The 22,406-nt window shown below is 38.5% G+C and overlaps 1 protein-coding gene across 1 annotated transcript in view; it reads right to left on the bottom strand.

Moving 5' to 3' along the window:
• uchl5 (ubiquitin carboxyl-terminal hydrolase L5) overlaps nucleotides 1-21,320 on the bottom strand; it is a 34,201-nt gene extending 12,881 nt beyond the window's left edge. Inside the window, exons 1-4 of the mRNA XM_039735230.1 lie at nucleotides 21,056-21,320; nucleotides 11,494-11,557; nucleotides 3,566-3,671; nucleotides 2,115-2,240 (exon numbers count right to left, since the gene is read on the bottom strand). Of these exons, the coding sequence (XP_039591164.1) occupies nucleotides 2,115-2,240; nucleotides 3,566-3,671; nucleotides 11,494-11,557; nucleotides 21,056-21,131 (372 nt within the window). The 5' untranslated portion in view covers nucleotides 21,132-21,320. The remainder of the gene's footprint in view (nucleotides 1-2,114; nucleotides 2,241-3,565; nucleotides 3,672-11,493; nucleotides 11,558-21,055) is intronic.
• Between the last annotated feature and the right edge of the window lie 1,086 nt (nucleotides 21,321-22,406).

Here is a 22,406-nt window from a genome sequence, read left to right as displayed (position 1 = left end):
GAACTAAAAAGACAGTGACACCTATAACAGTTACATTATCTTGAAAAAGGTGAAAATCCAAATTTTAACGTTTGCTCAAGTGGTTTTTAAGGGGTACATATTGTCACATATGAAAAAAGTCATCTGGATGGCTCAATAATCCTGTCAAAGCTTATGCTGATGCCAATGGATATACAGAGCACAAAAATTGTAACTTTCCTGTATAAAAGGGCAATCCTCTGCAATTTCTTTATTCAAGTGTCTACTGCATCATCTCGCTAAAAACCATCAGTCCAAAACTACTGACTCAATTATTTCCTTAAAACCATATTTTTGATAACCAAATAATTACAAATTATACCAGGTTAACAAGTTATGCATTGCTTATTATGTTACAGAACTATATACTGGCTCTCAACTTTCAAGGAACTGATTGGAATGTAAATCTGTAGTCCATCTATCCTCTACCAGAATCTGGAATGAATATGATTATCTAATGATGAGAAGAAAAGTGCTAGTCCTTTGAATATGAAGAAGATTAGTGCAAAAAAGTTTGTGTTTAAAATACTGCCCCCTTCTTTCTACTGACTGCTCTGAACACTGAGCTTAATGAAGAATGTCAACAAAATGCTACAACTACAAAATTATACTTTGGAGTACTTTGTGGCATATGCAAAATTATATTTTTATGATGTATAGCTTTATGTAACTTAAGTGGCTTTTTGTCTTATTATCAGGAAATTAGCAAGTCATTTGATTAGCCCTGTGATTAACCATGTATTTAAATCACTACTTCGTCTTGTTATTTTAAATGGAATACTAGTATGCTTGATTAACTGTAGGGGATTCCCACATTAATATAAAGGAGTCTAAAGAGGACAATACAGGAGAAAAGGAAGGAAAGAAAGAAAGATGGTAGGTTAAATGGAGAGGAAAAACAGAACAGAATAAAAGTCAGCAAGGATCTGCAGACAGGAGGCCTAGCGATCAGAGAAGGTACTCCATGGGGCAGGGTGGCTCCTGCTAAATGATGTAGAATAGCAGGTGCAACCATTTGGTTCGAGAATCTCATGGACAGTGAGGGACAACAATCGGAGAAGGGAGCAGAGCTTGCAGGGGCCCCCGTGGAGGTCGAGAGGTGGCGACGTGAATGTGAGCGAACTAAGGTTGATCATGCTTTCCAGAAAATGCCTCAATTTTCTGAGGAGACCTTATTAGGAGGGAAAAGGAGATAATGTTTTAGAAGGAGGCACAGAGATTCATAATTTGTTTTTAATTGAAGATCCTGACTGTGTTTTAGATTTTGATTTAAAACCTGTTGTTGGAATTTAACACTACTTTTATCATGGATTATTTATAAATTGACTGCAATTGCAGTATTGAACATTTGTTTGAAATAAAACCACGGAGTACTTTACACCACCTCTTGCTGTATATGTGTGCCCTCATTGCCCAGTCAATCCGACCACCTTAGTGTCACCTATAAGCCTGTGATCGACAGCAGCAGCTCTTATTCAAGCCAGATGTTTTTAAGTGTGGGTATTTTTTAAATCATTATATTTTACCTGAACTTTCACAACAATTTGTACTATATTTATTATTGTATGTGATATAGTTAAACTGCGATAAAAATTATTCTCCCAGATGGCAAATTTCTACTGGTGTACTGTACACCAAAAATTAAACATACTGTATTGGTGGTCTCATGAATAGAACTATATGAAAACTAAATAAATGATTGATTACAATAATGTGACCTTGAGTAATTCTCCAGGTTTACGAAATTATACGCACGATGCAAAATAGATTACCATGAAGACAACATTAAAACAAAATTAATATAAAAAAAGATTTTCATTGTATGTGATAATACACTAAATAACAGTCACAAGGGCAAAATATCTATTATATAAAGACAACTTACATTTCAATCACAGCTATAAAAATGAAATTATACTGAATGTATTTATAAACATAAGTAACAAGGCGTCTGGACCAGATTAAGATTTTTGAAGTTTGCCATAGGCTTATTTGAATATTAGTAGCTGAATTCTGAGTTAAGTAGCTAAACAAATTCCAATATATTACTTTTCAAAGTAACACTGAATGAATAATGTTCAAAAATGTATACATACTGCAGCATCAAAACTCTGTGTGAATTCCTTAAACTCTGTTAGTGTTTCACCCAGTTCCATGTCCGGATGACTGCTATTTAATAACACACTAACAATTGCTTGTGTAGCACAAGCATTATTAATAACCTAAAAGGAAAAAAAAAACAAAAAAAAAAACACACATATCATTAAAAATTACAAGCAAGTTAACAAAACATATGCAATGGCAGGACATTTATTTTTGCATTCAGATATACAGATATTTACATTGGGGCTTTTGTGACTTTAATCTAATCGGTTTATCATGCTTTATCACCCAATGCAAAGTTAATTTAAAAATTGTTATTTCCTCCAAAACATTTGTTTGATATGTATGGTTACCCTATTTATAGGAAATACAATCGTTTCTGTCATCAACTGGTACTTTTATTAGCAGGTCTAACAGCACTGAGCTACACCTTAAATTCACATTACAAAGAAAATCCAAGTTTGTAGGTGCAAAATTAGGTGGCAGTAAAAGCGTATTAGAAGTTGTTGTTACTTAAATATTATATGCAGTTGGGTTATGTGGGAGCTAGAGACATGAACTAAAGTGAGAAGCAGAAAATCCAGAGTCATAAAGCTAATTTACAGGATTGCTGCTTACACACATAAGAATTAGGAAGAGGCTAGGAGTGAGCAGTATAACCAAAAAAACATATCATAGTCTTACTAAAAATTCTGATGGTTTTGGTGGATATTGGTATAAGGTATTTATACATTTCAGACTGAAACTTGTTTTAATAACAGATTAATGTAACGTGTGCCTGTTACCCACTGAAACAGATGTTAACAATCTGCTACTTTGATCACAAGTATTCACATCTCTTGAACCAACAAAAATAGAGCTTTACCCTCCCTTCTCCTTCACAGTATTTTTGTACAGTCAGTGAAAACTTTACATCATCTTAGCTTAAATAGAAACTGGCTTAAACTAAATATTTTTCACACTGAAAACAATAAAAAGAAAAAGTTACCAACTAGTATAGTATATAGTAGTATTTTTAAGACTATAACTAAATAATTTCCAAAAGAAGTTAAGTAAGCACTTGCTAACTGTATTGGACTGAATTGTCTTTTCTTGTCAAACCTTTTATGTAGTTATTTTAATGGACCTGTTTAAAATGATTCCAGCCAAATGGAAAAGAGTTGATTCCTTAAAATTAATTAGGATTTTTACAGCTGCAGAAAACTAGCACATTAGAAATAACACTTAAACTATCAGCCACATAAAAAAAGGTTTTCACGAGAATGTATTCATTTATCTTTTAAGACTATATTGTATGAGCTATACAGTAATCAGTTTTAGCCATGCTTGTATTCTGAAGGGTCATAGAGAAATAAGAAAAAATTCTAACAAGACAGGGGATACCGTAGAGATTCTTACAAAACAATTCAGGAAATTTTGTACATTTAAAGGTAAAATATTACACCTGTTTAGCAAAGAAGATATGATCAAGTCTTGAGTCTTGAACTATAGATCCAGCAGGTTCTTCACCTGGCTGCCACTTAAAAAGGAAAATCAATCCATGAACAGGTCTGCAAAAAAATAAAACATTATCAACCCAACTTAATCCAATTCAGTTGCAAGGCCTAAAGCCTATTCTAACAGCAATGGCCACAAGACTAGAAGCAACCGCAGTTATACAAATCTGGAACCACCAATCAAATTAAATTAATGGAGTTCCTCACTGCAGGCGCTGCATGATCACATTACACACATCTTTGGACAGATTAAGGAAAGTAGCGGATACAAGGCTCGAAACAGCCCTAAACAGGGCACCAGTATACCCACCCACCCAAATTCTCACAGGACTAATTGGCATCACCAAGCAACTAACTAGCACATTTTTGCAGATTACCATGCAGGCATGAATAGAATGAGCATCACACAAACAATGACATGGACATTGTATTTGAACCCAAGATGATAGATCTGTAAGAGTGCAGCACTATACACTGCCACCAGTATGCAATACCTTTACAAAATATATATGTCACAATGGAAGAATGGTTTTGCCCTTTTCATTATATATCTGAATATTAAAATTAGAGCCATCAGTATTAACAATTTAAAAGTCTTGACATGTTAAAATTACACAAATTAATCGTGACATGCCAGAACCCTCCAAATGTGTGCACGTATGTAATGCAGCGAATGATGGACAGGCATACAAAAGTGAAAAAGTAGCAACTAACATTCTCCAAATGGTCATGGATACCTTTTACCCACTCTTCCTTTTCCTGCATCTATCAATATGAAATGTAGTACAAAATACTAATAATTAACAGGCATACAAAACAAAAAGCTGTGATTTGGTTGGCTGCCACTGAACCACTTTTTCAGCCTGCCCCACCCCAATAGAAAGCAGTAGCATTATCAATTTGTTCAGGATTACATTTTTAATGTAAAATGGCAAAGACACCTGTAACTTTTCCTGGCAGAAAGTGTGAACTCACTGTGTGAAAACAAAGAAATGCGCACAATTTGCAACAAAGAGTTTGTCTACCACTACTTTTGAGTTTGCCACAGCCAAATATATGTGACAAACACCATGGATCAATTTAGCCAAACCACAAGCGGACCAATATCAGCTACACTAATTGTTGCCATCACAAAGTGCAGTGCAATGAACTGCCATCCTATCAATATCAAGGAAGACCAGGGTTTTAATATTGTTATAAGGATTGCCACTCATGACTAAACTTACCAGCTATCGTCAAGAACTATAATCATCAGCTGGGTACATGAGTTAAACAAGGATGAAGAGAAATGCAGACTGGAACAACTAGCACAAGCAAAATATATTACATTGACTGGGGGCATCAATGGACATCGGTAAGCAATGATAATTACTTAGGCACAACAGTGCATTTCATTGAAGACGACTGCCGTTAACATTCATTTGTTTTAACTGTTTTGAAAATAGAGAGGCATTTTGCTAAAGCTTGTGCTGAACAATTTGGGGCAGTAGTGAGGGAATGGGAGATTGAAAACAAAATCACTACAGTTGGCCTGACCGCCTCAAAATAGGATTGCTGCAGTGAGGCTACTACCATACCAGCATATGCCTTGTACGGCACAAATTATACAGAGAGTAAACATTGAGGCTTTTCATTATGGTGGGTTTGCAGTCAATTTGTAGAGCATTACAAACATGGCCCTTCTAATATGACAGGATTAGGGTAGGGGATTATAGCCTGAAGGCTGATGCATGGGTACACTTGCTCTATCTATAAATCCAATATTTTAAGGAAAACACCCATTCTATTAATTATTTATTAAGCCTAAACCCTTTAAATCTGTCCTAACCATATCCAACCGTTCAAGTTTCCACATATCTACAATATACTACATTTTTGTTCTAAAATTCTGATGCCAAGGGGTTCAAAATTTAGCGCCCCCTACTGGTCAAATTGAAAATCACTTCAAATGCAAATATAAATAGATACAGTGATCCCTCGCTATATCACGCTTCGACTTTCACGGCTTCACTCTATCGCGATTTTTTTCTCATACACGCTTACGTCACTACACATGCGCTTTCTGAGAACTTTTATCTAAGCCCTACGATGGCTCCTAAACGTGCTGCTTTTTCTAAGCCTTCTGACAATAAAACTAAGCGCCGGAGGAAGATGCTTACTATCCAGGAGAAGGTGAAACTCTTGAAAATGATTAAAGATGGCAATACCTTACAAAAGCCTCCTCACGCATATGAAAAGACAGCGCCAGCAACTGCCTATCAATATGTTCTTCAGCCGCGCACCCAGACACCCACTGTCTACTCCTAGTACTCCTTCAGCGGAAGAAGACAACAACGCACCTGCTGAAGATACTGCACCACCTCTGAAGACTCTCCTACTGAGGTTGTGCCTTCATAGGTTAGTGGTTGTGTGTAAGAACTGTGTGTGTTTGTGTGCAATTAAATGTACAGTACAATAATCTACTATATAAAAGCATTCGGGATTGTCCTTCCGTCCCGTGAGTGCAAAGCGTAGCGGTATTCCGCTTATTACAGACTTACTACTTGTGGCTTGAGGTATGAAGTGACGCGATGTGAGCAGAGTTCTGGTGCTGTCACCGTTCCCTTGCTTTTGTGCGCGATGCGCTGGAAAAAATAGACAAAATAATGTCTCTGAAAATAATGTTGATGGAGTACAAATGCCTCACCGCGTAGTAAATATCAGGGGAGATGGTGCTTGCTTATTCACATCTATAGCTTATTTAGTGCATGAAACTCCGTCTTTAGCGGTACAGATTCGGGCTGACATTGTACGACTTTGGACAGGCACTTGAGGGGATAAAAAAAACTTAGGTTTTCGGGAGATGTTATGAATGGGCACTTTGATGTTCTCATTCCCTACACTTACATGCCTGATGTACACATGGAGCGCACAAAAATTGAGGATAAAAGTCGGTCGCATTAAAAGGCGGGTGAGCCTAGTAATATGATATTTGTAACGTCTAATATGTGTTATTTTCTCTTATTTTGTCTAATATATTGGGTAATACGAGTGTAATGGTGACTAAAGGGTGTTACTTCATGTCTAGAGGGCTCTAATAATGTTAAAACACGTATTTAGAAGGTCGTAAACAGGTTTTCTATACTCTAACTGTGAAAATGTTCAATTTATAAATAAAGAATCCTACTTCGCGAAAATTCATTTATCATGGTAGAGTCTGGAACGGATTAACCGTGATAAACGAGGGTTCACTGTATTTTAAACATTGCTCATAATGGACATTAAAAGGACACTACAAACAGGTCATAAGGCTATTCCCTAAAGTGGTAAGGAAGTATTTGAATGTTATATTAAATCAAGAGCAGTACAGGAGAAAGCTGAAGCAGAAGTTGCAGAATAACTGCATGAAGGAAGTGTGGGATGGGATAAAGATCATCACTGGCTGCAGCTCGAAGCAGGGTGCCACCATCGAGACAGACGTGGAGAGAGCAAACCAAATGAACAACTTCTTTAATAGGTTTGATGACCCTAACTCACTCTCACCTTGGATTACTGCATTCTTCAACCATCCTTCTGTTGATACCAGCATAGGTGAGACATCCCCACCCACAATTACAGCAGCCCATGTGAAGACTGAGAAGACTTCGTGCCAGCAAAGCAGTGCGTCCAGATGGTGTATCGCCACGACTGCTGAAGGCCTGTGTGCTGGAACTGGGGAGTCCTCTACAGCGCATCTTCAGCCTGAGCTTGGAACAGGGGAGAGTACCAAGGCTTTGGAAAACATCTTGTATCACCCCAGTCCCAAAGGGATCATGTCCTAGTGAGCTGAATGACTTCCGGCCTGTTGCTCTAACGTCACATCTGATGAAGACCATGGAGCGGCTGCTGCTTCACCACCTGAGGCCACAGGTCCGCCACGCCCTCGACCCTCTGCAGTTCACATACCAGGAGAAGATGGGAGCGGAGGATGCCATCATCTATATGCTACACTGATCCCTCTCCCACTTGGACAGAGGCAATGGTGCTGTAAGAATTATGTTTTTGGACTTCTCGAGCGCCTTCAACACCATCCAACCTCTGCTCCTTACAGACAAGCTGACTGAGATGGGAGTAGACTCACACCTGGTGGCATGGATCGTGGACTATCTTACAGACAGACCTCAATATGTGAGTCTTGGGAACTGCAGGTCTGACATTGTGGTCAGCAACACAGGAGCGCTGCAGGGGACTGTACTTTCTCTGGTCCTGTTCAATCTATATACATCAGACTTCCAATACGACTCGGAGTCCTGCCACGTGCAAAAGTTAGCTGATGACACTGCTATTGCGGGCTGCATCAGGAGTGGGCAGGAGGAGGAGTACAGGAAGCTAATCAAAGACTTTGTTAAATGGTGCGTCTCAAACCACTTACACCTTAACACCAGCAAGACCAAGGAGCTGGTGGTGGATTTTAGGAGGCCCAGGCCCCTCATGGACCCTGTGATCATCAGAAGTAACTGTGTGCAGACCTATAAATATCTGGGAGTGCAGCTAGATGACAAATTGGACTGGACTGCCAATATTGATGCGCTGTGTAAGAAAGGTCAGAGCCGACTATACTTTCTTAGAAGGTTGGCGTCCTTCAACATCTGCAATAAGATGTTGCAGATGTTCTACCAGACGGTTGTGGCGAGTGACCTCTTCTACGCGGTGGTGTGCTGGGGGGGCAGCATAAAGAAGACGGATGCCTCACACCTGGACAAACTTGTGAGGAAGGCAGGCTTTATTGTAGGCATGGAGCTAGACAGTTTGACATCCGTGGCAGAGCGACGGGCGCTGAGCAGGTTCCTGTGAATCATGGAGAATCCACTGAACAGGATCATCTCCAGACAGAGGAGCAGCTTCAGCGACAGACTGCTGTCACTGTCCTGCTCCACTGACAGACTGAGGAGATCATTCCTCCCCCACACTATGTGACTCTTCAATTCCACCCGGGGGGTAAACGTTAATATTATATAAAATTGTCTGTCTGTCTGTTATACCTTCATTGTTATCACTCTTTAATTTAATATTGTTCTTTATCAGTATGATGCTGCTAGAGTATGTGAATTTCCTCTTGGGATTAATAAAGTATCTATCTATCTAGAAGAAGGGAGAACCGATACCACATTCATCTGACACTGAATTTCAACCACCAAAAAAGAAAATGGATCTCCAGCTGCTGGCAACAGTTTCAGAGTCTTTTGATGAAGCACCACTAGAAACTAGCCCTCTTCCCAGACAGACAGACAGACAAAGCCCAGCATCAGCCTTGAACACTGCCCACTACAATGGTGATCTGCACACAGAAGAGCTAATGGTAAATCATCCAGCAATGCACAGAGATATCTAGCAATTCATTTTTCAAGTGTGCCATGTAAAATATCTTTCACTCGCTAGACACATTGAGCACAAAAAGATATCTGTTCTGGCATCTGAAAATGTGAACAAACTTCTGTGCCTCAGAAGCTGGCTGACTATTAAGTAGGAATAATGATGACAGTGGCCAACAGCAATGTTAGAGACATGTCCAAAATACTGTGCTTTATCATAATTTTGACAATAAATGGAATTTATGAAATTCTCTAAAAATTATTTCCATACATCACAATACTGACATAATATTTATATATGATACTGATGATGTAGTTCATAGGCTATAACAGAGCCTTGAAATATGGCGTGTGAAGTACAAATAAACAATTTCATAGCTAAAGTGTGTCCAATTACAAATAAAAAAATTAATCTACTGACGGCCCTAATAAAATAATGAACTTTACATAACTTCAAGCACAAACTAAGGATCAAAGTATTACACTCTTGCATGTAAAAAGTTCTGACCAATACATATAGAGTAGGAAAAAGATTCATACAATAAAAACTGCCCAATGTAATTATTTGTGTTAAACATGCATTCCTCAAGCCTATTCTTAATGTATGTAAAATCAAGTACTTATTTTTTTTTTTTTTTTTTAGTGTTCCTTGCTGTTCTAGTGTGGTACTGAGGTATCACCCACTGCACACGGGTCCCAATCAAGGTGGTTTGTCATGTGGTGGCTGCAGCAACACGCTATCAGTGCATGCTCCAAATCTGGAGGTACATAACATTAGCAATGAAAATTCTAATGTGTTTTCACAGTAAATTATTAAACTTTCATGCAGAGTGAACACCACTGTATGCAAAGATTTTTTTTGTGCATTTGTTTACGTCACCTGGAAAACTATCCATACCTAAATGAAACTGCAATAGGACAAACAGAGATCACGTATCACTAAAACTCTTGTAATTCATTACCTTCACAGGTATTTCCAATTAAAACATGATCTTTTGCATTGTTTTGTATTCATAAAAAATGTATATCTAGGTAGTGGTCTTCCAGTCAGAAACCCTCCATACCTAATAATGGTGCTTCTAGATGCTGTGCATGCTGGGAAATGGAACAGTGTTATATACCAGTGGTTCCTAAAGTAGGTGATGGAGATGATTTCCAAGAAATCAAATAATTTTTTTAAACTTTTTAGAAATTAATTAATTTAATTTTTTAGAAATAACATTTTATCCATAACTAACAAAAGATAAAAACTAGTAGTTAATAGTTACATTTAAAAAAAACATGCAAATTAAAAAGCCATCAGCCTTTCAAATTTCTTTCCATTCGATCGCGACCCCTGAGGTGATTATGACAGTTTAACGACACAGCAATGGCGTCAGTTGCAGCAGATCAATTTACAGCACCATGTTAAACATTCCGACATGTGCACGTAATGTGTAGGTAATTTTCATCGCTTTATGCTTAGGATATTATTTTTGTTGAAATGAAACGTTGGTTAATATCAACCAATGACAACGCAGATAGGCCAGTGGAGGAAAGCGGAGAAGCACCACCGTCAGAAAGCCCATCGTCCTCAGGTACGGAAAGACACCGGAGTGTGCATAAAGAGGACATCCATAAACAAATGAGTAAATTACTATTAAAAAAAATTATATGGTTGTTAGACCATTGTGTTCTTTCGTGTTGTCATGCTCATGTTTGGATAGGCCTATTGGCGCATGTGCACCATTGCACGCAACATTTGTATATTTTAAGAGGATAGTGGGGGGTCACGAGTCACTGGCACGGTTATTTTGGTGGTCGTGAGCTGAAAAGTTTGGGAACCCCTGTTATATACAACACTAAAACCTGGAGCTATAGTGCTTATACAAATAATTTCACACTTTATTATTATGGATTTAGTTTGGAGTTTTGACACTCTTTAATGACAAAAACTCTTTAATGACAAAAACTCTTTAATGACAAAGCAAAAGGAGATCTCAGGAAAATTATCTAAATTAAAAATATTAAAAAATAAACAAAATAATCGCATAAGCGTTCACTCCCCTCAAATCAGTATTTAGTAGGTGCACATTCGGCAGCCATGAAAGCCTTGAGTCTGAGTGCACAGGTCTCTATCAGCTTTGCACAAGTGGACCCTGTGATTTTCCCCATTCTCTTCTGCCACACTGCTCAAGCTCCGGCAGGTTGCATATGTAACATGAGTGAACAGTCCACCCACAAACTCAATTGGACTTACATTTGGACTTTGAAATGGCCACTGTGTTTTACAAGGCACTGTATAAAAGTGAGTGATTTTATTTGTATTAATCAAGACCCTTTATTAGCAAACCTCAGAGTTTATGTTTAAGTATTATGTGGTCACAATTACCTAATTTTTAATATAATACATTTATTAAGTCATATTAATATTTTATCCCTGCATGGCCCCTGTTAATATTTCTTACAAATTTCAAAACACTGTATATTTTTCTACCAAGTATGACCACTTTCTGCCATTGTTGACTTACTAAGGATTTTAGAATTGCTCTTTGATTTATACTTACTTTAGCTTTTCAAAGTTTTCTGGCTCCATGCTCCAAATTTCTTCCACCTGTGCACCTTTGCAACCTAAAATTAACATAAAACAACAAGCTGCTTTGTATATTGGATATTGCAACATATACTATAACAAACAAATATTGGAAATGTCCATGTGTAATCTATATGTGCATTTAACCACAAGAACTTTAAGTACAACAGAACAAATTTACTACAATTTTTGCTTATACTGATTGATGAGTATTTAAAATATCTATAATTTGAACTCTTTGCCAGTACTTTATCAATTGATGGTGTCCACCTCAAATTCTAAATACAAATTACAGTATACAGCTGACAGCAGCATTTTTTAAAACTGTGTTGCCTCAGAATTTGTTGCTAGGCAGTTAGTGCAATATGAACAGTGCTTGGAGAAGGGTATGTACTTTTTCTGTGCAAAACTTAAGATTTTTCACCTGTACCACAACCATCTTCAAATGCCTTCTTCCCAGTAACAGTTGAGTAATAATTGTTAAATTTACTGGCCACAAAGAACAGTGGTTCTCAAGTTCAATCCTTGAAATGCCCTCTGGCCTCAGGTTTTAGTCCCAACCCACTACTTCTCTTCCCATGACTCCTACTTTAATCAAGCCAGTATTTCACCGTTTAAGTTTTTGCATCAGTTCAGAAATTACAAACTTGTTTAAGCTATTATTTTACTCAATGTAGCAGAAATTTGTGTTATATAGGTAAGAATTGTTCTTTTTCATTTTATCGCTATTTACACAGTTATTTGCTAATAAGCATAAAAGTAGGTAGCACTACAGTAGTTGAGACATGTGTAGTGGTGTCTGCTGTGATCATCATTAATTGCTGGCATTCAGACAGAATTAAGAAAGCAAACTCCACAGAAAAACAGGATTTAAAAAAAATGAAAAAAAGTAAGCATTTAAAGATTCATGAAAAAATACAAATATGCCTTAACTCCCCATAAATGTAAATCTGAAACTACTGCAGTTTTCTAAATACCAAAATGAAAAAAAAAGATCAGCTAACTGAACAATATGATCAATTAAGGTAAAAATTACTGATTAAGGAAATCCTTGTGGGGGGAATTCAGTCACAGGGGCTCCCCTGGACTGAACTTGACAAACAATGATATAAAGCATTGAAAAATTGATTTACAAGAAGTAGTGTTTTCCAAGCTATGTGCTATATGACAGCAAGTTTTCTGTCACGTACATTTTTGATAGAACAACGTTTTCATATAGGCCATAACATTACACTGAGAGAAACCGGTGAGATTTTAACTATGAAAAATTAAAAATAGGTTTTAATGAACATGAATATTCAAATTGTTCCCCATTTTGACTAACTTTTGCAGTGGGCAAATTGGTAAACTGGACATTTAAAAAATAATTTTTCAATGCTGAACTACCAAACTATAGACTTGCCAAGCCCAGCGAACTACCAGATGTTTCAGATCGCCCGTCAATGCAATATATTCCAAATCCAAAACAATCTGATAAAAAAAGACCTAGTTCTTCATGTATGAAATTAACATTGCTGTTGCTTTGAAAGCTGCTTATAGTGCGCTAGATTGCCATAGCCAGTCTGTGGTTATTGGTCACGCAAAAGTGAGCAATACAGTGAAATTGTGCAGCAAATCTATAAAATAAGCAAGAGAAACAAGAGTGTTAACAGTAAAAGCAACTGGGGTAACAAGGAAAGAATGCCAAAAGTTAATCTGATCTTCATGTCATTTATCGTGATACAAAGTAATAATTATAAAGAGAGGTGGACAAAGCAAACACTTCCACTATTGCTTCAATATCAGTTACAAGTAAAATAAATCAAAATTACAAGCAGAATTATGACAAAATTAAATGGAAAATAACTTTTCAAATACTGAATTAACTTTTTCAACAGACTAAATATGGAGGATATTCCTTCAAGTAGCAACCAGTGACTGCAGGGTGGGGACAGAATTACAACCAAATCAGAGAATGAGCCATGGCTATATGCAGAGAGCACCCAGAAACCACATATACAACCGGTCTTTTGTTTTCAGACAAAACTACTTTTAGCATTGAAAAAGGTGAGAAAGCACAGCAATATTAGACCATTTACTACACTATTCAGCAGGCAAGATCTAACAAATGCTTATGCAGTGCAAAGTCATTTCATGAGTTGTACAACATAGAAACAAATGTACACTGTTGGAGCAGGTAACTCTTTTCAATTGACAGGGTCCTTCTATTGGAGAAAAAGTACCTAAAATTTACAGCAACTTGTTAATCACAGAACGGGAACAAGAGAAATCGCACAAAAAACTAAGATGTTCACCATTAATTTGTATGAACTCTGGGCTCCTGCAGTAACAGGCATACTTAAGGTTGTGAAAACACTCCTTACTATTAGACCAAATTCTTCAGAGTGTGAACATGCTTTGTCAGGTCTAAACCTAATTTTACTAACATGAGGACCTGCTTCATTGCACAAGCGTGACAAACTTTAATGCGGCTATACAAACAGAACAATGGATGTAGTCAGCCAAAGATGTATGACACTAAAGTACGTATTTCACCTCAAAATAACTTGAAACTGATTATGTTTTTGACAAAGAAACTAATTCGTGGGTTCTAAATTAGGTCTGAAAAAAAATTTGAGAATACAACATTAATGTAGTATTTTACCGATTTCTTGGAAAAAGTCTATGCATCAACCTGACCTAATCTATCAACAAGAAATACTCTCTAACATGCTAAAGTACCAATTGTGTTTGCAGTAGAAAAGAGTGCTATGCACTTGTGTATAGTATATATTGTGTAAAGTTTGCTGACGACACTGCTATCGTGGGCTGCATCAGGAGTGGGCAGAAGGAGGGGTACAGGAACCTAATCAAGGACTTTGTTAAATGGTGCGACTCAAACCACCTACAACTGAACACCAGCAAAACCAAGGAGTTGGTGGTGGTTTTAAGGAGACCCAGGCCCCTCCTGGACCCCGTGATTATCAGAGGTGACTGTGTGCAGACCTATAAATACCTGGGAGTGCAGCTGGATGATAAATTGGACTGGACTGCCAATACTGATGCTTTGTGCAAGAAAGGACAGAGCCGACTATACTTTCTTAGAAGGCTGGCGTCCTTCAACATCTGCAATAAGATGTTGCAGATGTTCTACCAGACGGTTGTGGTGAGCGCCATCTTCTATGCAGTGCTGTGCTGGGGAGGCAGCATAAAGGAGGATGCCTCACGCCTGGACAAACTGGTGAGGAAGGCAGGCTCTATTGTAGGAATGGTGCTGGACAGTTTGACATCTGTGGCAGAGCGACGGGCGCTGAGCAGGCTCCTGTCAATCATGGAGAATCCACTGCATTCACTAAACAGTATCATCTCCAGACAGAGGAGCAGCTTCAGCGACAGACTGCTGTCACTGTCCTGCTCCACTGACAGACTGAGGAGAACATTCCTCCCCCACACTATGCGACTCTTCAATTCCACCCGGGGGGGGGGAAACGTTATTATATATTATTATTTTCTGTCTGTTATACCTTCATTGTTATCACTCTTTAATATTGTTCTTATCAGTATGCTGCTGCTAGAGTATGTGAATTTCCCCTTGGGATTAATAAAGTATCTATCTATAACACACCTGTACAAATAAACATTTCTGTAAAAAGCTGAAGGTAACTGTCAACCCCTTACATAAAGCTTGGCTCTCAGAAAGCGTACCTAGACTACCAGGTTTGCAAAGTGGGTAGCTTACCACCCCACCAGGTCCATTTACAATTTTCCATCCCCAAATCTTCTATAAATTAAAACAAAGTAAACGTTTACAAAAGAACATTATTCTTTACATTCATAAGTGATCAATAGGAGGATTGATTTAAAAATATTTATAACAAAAGATCTAATGTGTCTATGTATACAAACAAATTTTCTATAAATAGATATTTATATATCTATCTATTGTGGCAGATGGCTGGGGTCCATGACTGGCCAGGACGCCTCTGTCATATGCTCAGGGGGAGCAGCCATGGACTATGCAATACCTTCCCCTGGATGGCAGATGGCCGACCCCTGGGTTGGAGCAGGGCCTTGGTTTCCTGCATGGCTCCATGGGAATTGGAGTTGGGTGCAGCCCTGTTGGGTCCTGCCGGCACTGCCAGGGGGTGCTGCAGCTGGAACTCCCGAGCCCTCATGGACAGTATTTTCACCACATCCAGAAGTGCAGCCGGAACTCGTCAGTCAAGCACCTGGAGCACTTCTGGGTGAACTATAAAAGGGGCCACCAGCCACCACTCTGGAAGAAGGAGTCAGCTGGAAGTGGACAGAGCTTGCCTGGGAGGAGTTGGAGGCGACAGGAAGAAGAAGATGGAAGTTGAAAGGACTGTGCGTTTGGGTGGTTACTGCACTGGGGGTTGGACTTGTAAACAGGTGTTGCAAATAAAATGTGCGTGTTTAAGACGTTCTGTGTCTGCCTGTGTGTGTCAGGTCCATGCAATTCCACACTATATATATATATATATATATATATATATATATATATATATATATATATATATATATATCTCAGTATCTACCTATATAAAATGCAAAGCTGACCGACTCACTCAATCTTCTATCAACAAAAACTATTTCTTGTTTAGTTAAAAAGCTAAAATTTGTCAGGATGGTACAATTTGGAAACTAGTAATATGCCACACAAGGGCATATATTAATATTTAGGGGTAAAACAACAGAAGTTAATCTCAAAAATACTCCAACTGATTTGATTGAAATTTAGTTATACAAAAAGGAAAATTAAAAACAATACATCATTTTTACATTGGTTGATATTTATTAATATTATGCAAACTGCTCTGTGCTGCGCAAACAGTGTTTATGCAAATGAAGGATGGAGCAGAAGTGAAAGAAGAGCCAAACAGCACCAGTAACTAATAGGAAGGACGAACGACTGAAGAGGAGGGGGGTCTCCTGGACTGGAAAATAAAAAACAGACAGGTAATTAAATGTTAAATCACCACCCTTTCTGACCTCATCATCACAGAAATTAACAAAACATGGCATGCTGGTTTGGTCATATGAGTAACACATGACTGAAATTGCACGTCTTGGATCAATATTATGGGAGATTTAAGTTAAAGTTTGAACTTGGGATGGGGTGAGGGATTATGACTTTAACTGGCTATATCTTCCTAAATAGAAGATGCACTGAAATTGTTTCCATATTGTTTTAAAGCTTTTCTCCAGCTCTATATTTTGTGTAAATACAGTGGGACCTTGAATTGCAAGTAACTTGGTTTACGAGTGTTTTGCAAGACAAGCTAAAATGAATAAATTTTGACTGGATAAACGAGCGATGTCTTGCAATACGAGTAGTACGTATACGCTTTGTCTGCCAAGCGTCACATGATCACAACTGAGCTGATGGTGGTTCTCTCTCTTGCTGAGGGATTGTGGGTAATCATCTCCCATTCTCTGTCTGAGTTGGCGTGCCTCACTTATATAATCAACATTCGTACGAGCATATACTGTTTACTATAGAATGGTGATCACGTGTGTGTGTGTGTGCTGTAATGTACGAGTCCCTATCTTGCACCCCAAAACATGAAGCCGAGTCACAGCACTTTAGCTACACCAGCTTTATTCAGCTTGAAACAGGAAGAGCACAGTTATTTATTGTTGCGGATTCTGCCACTAACTATACACAGACACAGCAGCAGGGCAGGGTCGGGGCCAAGTAATACTGTGCCCTGCGCATTTATAATGTTCCTGTATTACCCATCAACGGCAGGCACTTACAGCATGTCCGCGATCTTTTCAGATTTGCTTTTACACCGAACTGCTACAGTGCTTGGAGCCTGCGGTTGCTTTGGGACGCTCTTCCGCCTGTCGTCCCGTTGGGTGGAATCCCAAGAGTTTAGAAACTCATTCACACCAGCCATGATTCTTTTTAAAGGTAAAGTGCAGGTTAATTTGTTTTATGTATTTTTACTTTAAATTTTGTATTAAATAATTTGTATATGAATAGTTTTTGGCTATGGAACGAATCATCTGAGTTTCCATTATTTCTTATGGGGAAATTTGCTTTGTTATATCAGTTCTTTGGATTTCGTGCATGTTTCTAGAATGAATTATGCTCGCAAACCAAGGTTCCACTGTACTATGATAACCCTTAAATGTAAAATTACCATGTTATAAGTGATTGCAATATTAAAAACTGAATAGCTAAAAAAAACTATTTTAAAATTGGTCAATTTTTACTAAAGCTAGATTATAATGCCATGAACATCGTCAGATAATTTGATGTTGGGTTCTTGCGTAGTAAGTTCAAAATTTGCTAGCTTATACTGCATCTCCCTAATATTGATCGAAGACACATGTAAATGCCCGTTTTGCTAAAATCTGTAACAATGAGGTCCAAATGTGTGATGATTTGATATAGATTTCCCCAAACACACACATTTGGTGTCTAGTCAGTTATGAAATGGAAGGGGAAAAGATCTGCGAAGTTGTGGAAGATGTTATGGTCAACAGTTAGCAACCAAGCTAAACTATGAGTGCCAGTGCTAACTACTGTCACTGTGACTAAGTGCTGCTTTGCCAGAAACAAAAAAGGGAGTGTTAGAGTAGTATAGGCGCAAGTGGTGTCCTCCAAACCTTAAGCCACTGATCTATTCCATTCAAAACCTGATGTTTTTCCGTTATATACAAGATAACAGCAGTAAGCCCCCGATTCTTTTATCGACCGTATACAACATAGTCCATGATCAGTGTTACACAATTATATGAACATTTGCAAAGCCAAAAAAGCTTTTATATACATGTAAGACCATAAACAACAATCACACACCCTGATACCTGCAAACCCTAGAAACTCCCCTGGATGGACAACATCAGTTAAACTTAATGGGTCTCCCACAAACAGCATTGTTAACTCCGCGACGACATCCCTCCCTGCCAAATCTTCGATCGTGCTGCTTTAACCGCACGATACACCGAAACCATTCTAAGATCAAAGTGCTTTAATTTTAACAGGGAAGCCACAGAAATTGTGTCACAATGCTCGAAGCTACTGCTCCATACTCTTAACATTAATACAACACTATAACAGAAAGTGTACCAGCTCATATGTATATCCACTTCATGCACTTTACATATACATTCGCACCTGTACACATTAGAGGGACCACATACAATTGATGTAAACCACAAAGATTATTTTCAATTAAGTGAACAATGTGGACAAATAAAAATCATAAACTTCTAATAATGATAACTTAAATTTCACATTAGTCCTACTAAATTACCATTTTAATTCAAAATAACTGAAATGGGTGCTAAATAATTGAACTGAAATGAGTTATGTTTTCGGTTATTTCTTTCTGTATTTAATTATTTCTTCATTTTAGTTATGACACACACAATATGAAATATGCAATGAAATGAAGACTGCAATTTTAATCTGTTGGAGTTGACAGGGTGGGCTCTAGCAAGTACTGTGTTTTGACTTGGGAATTGTCAGTGAAGCTAATGCTCAAAGTTCTGACTGTGCAAGTCGGTCACGGACACGTGCGCATGAAAAACTGGCCAGAATTTACATGCAAAGCGTAACTAACTGTAAAGCTCCAAATTCATCATCAAGAGTTTGAATCTGAATTATCCGAGGTAAATGTGGCTGAAGATTTACCTGCTCTCCAACAACAACTCACCAATCAAATAATAGACCTCACTAGAGCCCACTCACTCAGCTTTGACAGGTGAAAATAACAGTTTCCATGTCACTGCTTATTTCAGTTGGATATGGTGTGCCCGAAATACATAAAATATAAGCAACAAAATGCACATTTATGAGAATTATTTATGCTTACATATAATTTTGTTATCATTTGTTTCTTTTCATCGTTCCATCCATCTTCACAATGCTTTTATTTATTTGCTTACTTAGATTTTGACAAAAAAGTCCTCTATACAAATAATGATTCAGATATAGGCTTTGGGGGTTTGCATGGGCCTAACCTTCTCTCTCAGTACTCCAGCATCCCAAAGATGTGCATGTTACATTGACTTACCCAGTAGGAGTAGTGTAAGGGCATGAGGGCCAGTGTGACCAATAAGCAACTGTTCATTGCGGTAATATGCAAGTTGTCATATACTACATTGGAGACACTAATCAGTTAGGTAATTCAACTCTCCCCTAATAAAAAGACATACCAATCCCACAGCTTCTGGAGTTCCAAAAAGCAGCTTATATCAAGACGTTTTATAATACAACTTAAAACACTCATTTTTTTTCACATATTGTTACAAATGACTTTAGTACTGTACATGGACATATTAGAATGTTAGACCCCACACTTCCTCCTCCAGAAACATGGATACAAAACACACACCCAAAAACTTATTCACTTCTGAAAATAACAACAGGAGGAGGATTTGTTTTACAACTTATTAGGAGCCTAGCTCCTGCAAACTTGATAATGCTGTTACTTCAAAATATTTTTTGGGTGGAAGACCTTTGGATGGTCCCACGTGGAGTTTTTGTGCAGTCGTTGATGGATGACAGAAAACAAAACTGGAGGAAGAAGGGCTAAGCACATAAGATTATTGACCAGAGTGATAGGGGGCTCTCAGAGATCTGGGGTTGGACACCTGTGATCAGGGACTAAAGCCCCAGAAGCCTCCCCTCCAATTCGCCTATGGATGTTAACTACTAAATACAATAATAATATAATGTATTGCCAAGATATGGCATAGCCCCAGAAAATGAAGGATTGGTTTAAGCTAGTCCAATAAATGGCTGGATGTACTGTATTTATAGTAGATAGGGGTAATGCCTCATGTCTCCTGGAGGAATAAAGCCATCTTGAGTTGTTGTTTCACTTTACTATTTACATTTTCCTCAGGCTTCTGTAAAGTTCTAATTTGCCCTTAGGGACAAATAAAGCAAATCTATCTGTGAGACGTTTGTTCATATTTCATTGTTTATGTATTTTTGCTCCTCTCCACGCTTCCAAGATACTTCATTGGCATGCAATACTGGTCCCGTATTAACTGGTCCCGTATGGTGTGTTTGCCATGGGATGAACTGGCACTCGAACCGGACTCTGCTTCGGCTCCCCGCAGTACTAGAAGCAGGTTATAAACGGCTTCAGAAGTAGATGGCTGCAACCTGCCTCAGCAAGTTCCACTGGCAGTTAAAATATCACTTTCGGAGTACGTTTGTGTCGGAATTCTTCTACAGAACAAAGACTGTGCAATTAATTTTGCAACGCAAAGTGCTCAAAGACGGGCTCGTGAAATCAAAAAACGACTGTCCCATAGAAAGACAACAGGACGAGCCACGAGGTTACTGGGCGCCAACTGGGCTTGCCGGGCCTGGCGATGCACAGGCGGCACTGCAGCCCTCCACGTCTCCGCCTCACCATTTCAAACACTGACCCTTTCTTTTAGCTTAAACGCCACTGCGCCCTCCACGTTTCCTGACACCCACCCCCACGTGTCCGAGGCGATGCGGGCCTGGGCGACTGCGAGCATCCGTCTCTTTCGTTTGAGAGAACTACTGGTGCAGAAGCACTTACCGAAGCCTTTAATGAGTTCCGTAAACACTCCAGGGTCACTCTCCATAAGACACCATTCTCCCGCGCTTCCTGCCATTACTGTTGGCGTTCAAATGCCCTGCTAATACCAGCGGGCGGGGATGACGCAGTGAGCGCAACGTGGAATCTCAAACCTTCTGTCTGCCTGCCTGACTGTCTCACACTGAGACCGCCCGCCTGCCGTCGCGTCGCAGCTGCGCCAAATCCATGGACTCTGCCTCCTTCCCGACATGCCTTGCGCAAAGACAAAGCGGAATACTCTTCGTCTCCATAGTAACCGAAGCCTTACGCAGGCGGGATGTGTCGCTGTTACGTGTGTGGCTGGAGGAGTCGCAGCTCGATAAGGTTGTGTTAAATTTAAAGTGATAATGTTAGAATATTGTTTGTGGCACGTTAGATATATATAAAATAAAGCATCGTTAATGAATGTAAAAGTTTCACTTGGCAATTAAGCAGATGTTAGGTTTATGGTGACATACCGCCTGTTAACGCTGCTACTGCCGAGGTCTCCTAGCATAATCATACAGTATGTGCACCCACCGGGATGAGGTGAGTAACCCGGTTAAGAAAGAATCCTGATTTCTTAAAAAATGTTTTCATGAATTATATTATGGAAGTCTCTTATGGCAAAACGCTCCGATGTCATAAAAATGCGCTAGAAAAAGATTAAGCATCTTTAAGCAACGACTGTTATGAATCCGAAAACAAGCATGGTGCCTGTGTTTCCTAAGCAGTGTAGGAACTAACTTTTAAATGTAACTTAGTTACATAGTGGAACAGGATATGTAACAATAGAAATTGACTTCATTTGTGAGGGAGAATGTTATTGCTATGTACTTTTAACAAGACAAAGTTACGTTGTGGATTGTAATATGTATTGTGTAAATAAAATGTACTTTTACTTATTACAAAAAAGTAACTAAATATGTCATATTGTTATTATAAAATAATGCGTTACAAAGAGTGTTTTACTTTTATATGAAAAACTTCACATTTGACTGGCCAGCATGTTATTAAATCCTAAGCCCATATGTGAACCTTTATATAACTGACCAGAAGTACTGGAGATTAATGACCAGGGGTTGGCTTAGGTATTTTTGCTGTGGTAGACATTCAGGTAGGGTTCCCATTGGAGTTTTGCCACTGTTGACGTTTTTCCCCCTTGAAGGTTTGCAGCCACTGATGTTTTTAGGAGAGTTTTGCCGTTTGGGCAGCCACACAAAACCTTTAAAAATAGCAAAAAATAGACAAAAAAAAAAAACCCAGCCAAATCAATTTCTTGCCCTGCATAATTTAGTTCAGTAGCTCAATTTCCAGAGATCAAAGTTGGACA

This window comes from Polypterus senegalus, chromosome 14, assembly GCF_016835505.1.
Source record: "Polypterus senegalus isolate Bchr_013 chromosome 14, ASM1683550v1, whole genome shotgun sequence".
Taxonomy (NCBI): Eukaryota; Metazoa; Chordata; class Cladistia; order Polypteriformes; family Polypteridae; genus Polypterus; species Polypterus senegalus.
This window is presented reverse-complemented; position numbering and strand designations above follow the sequence as displayed.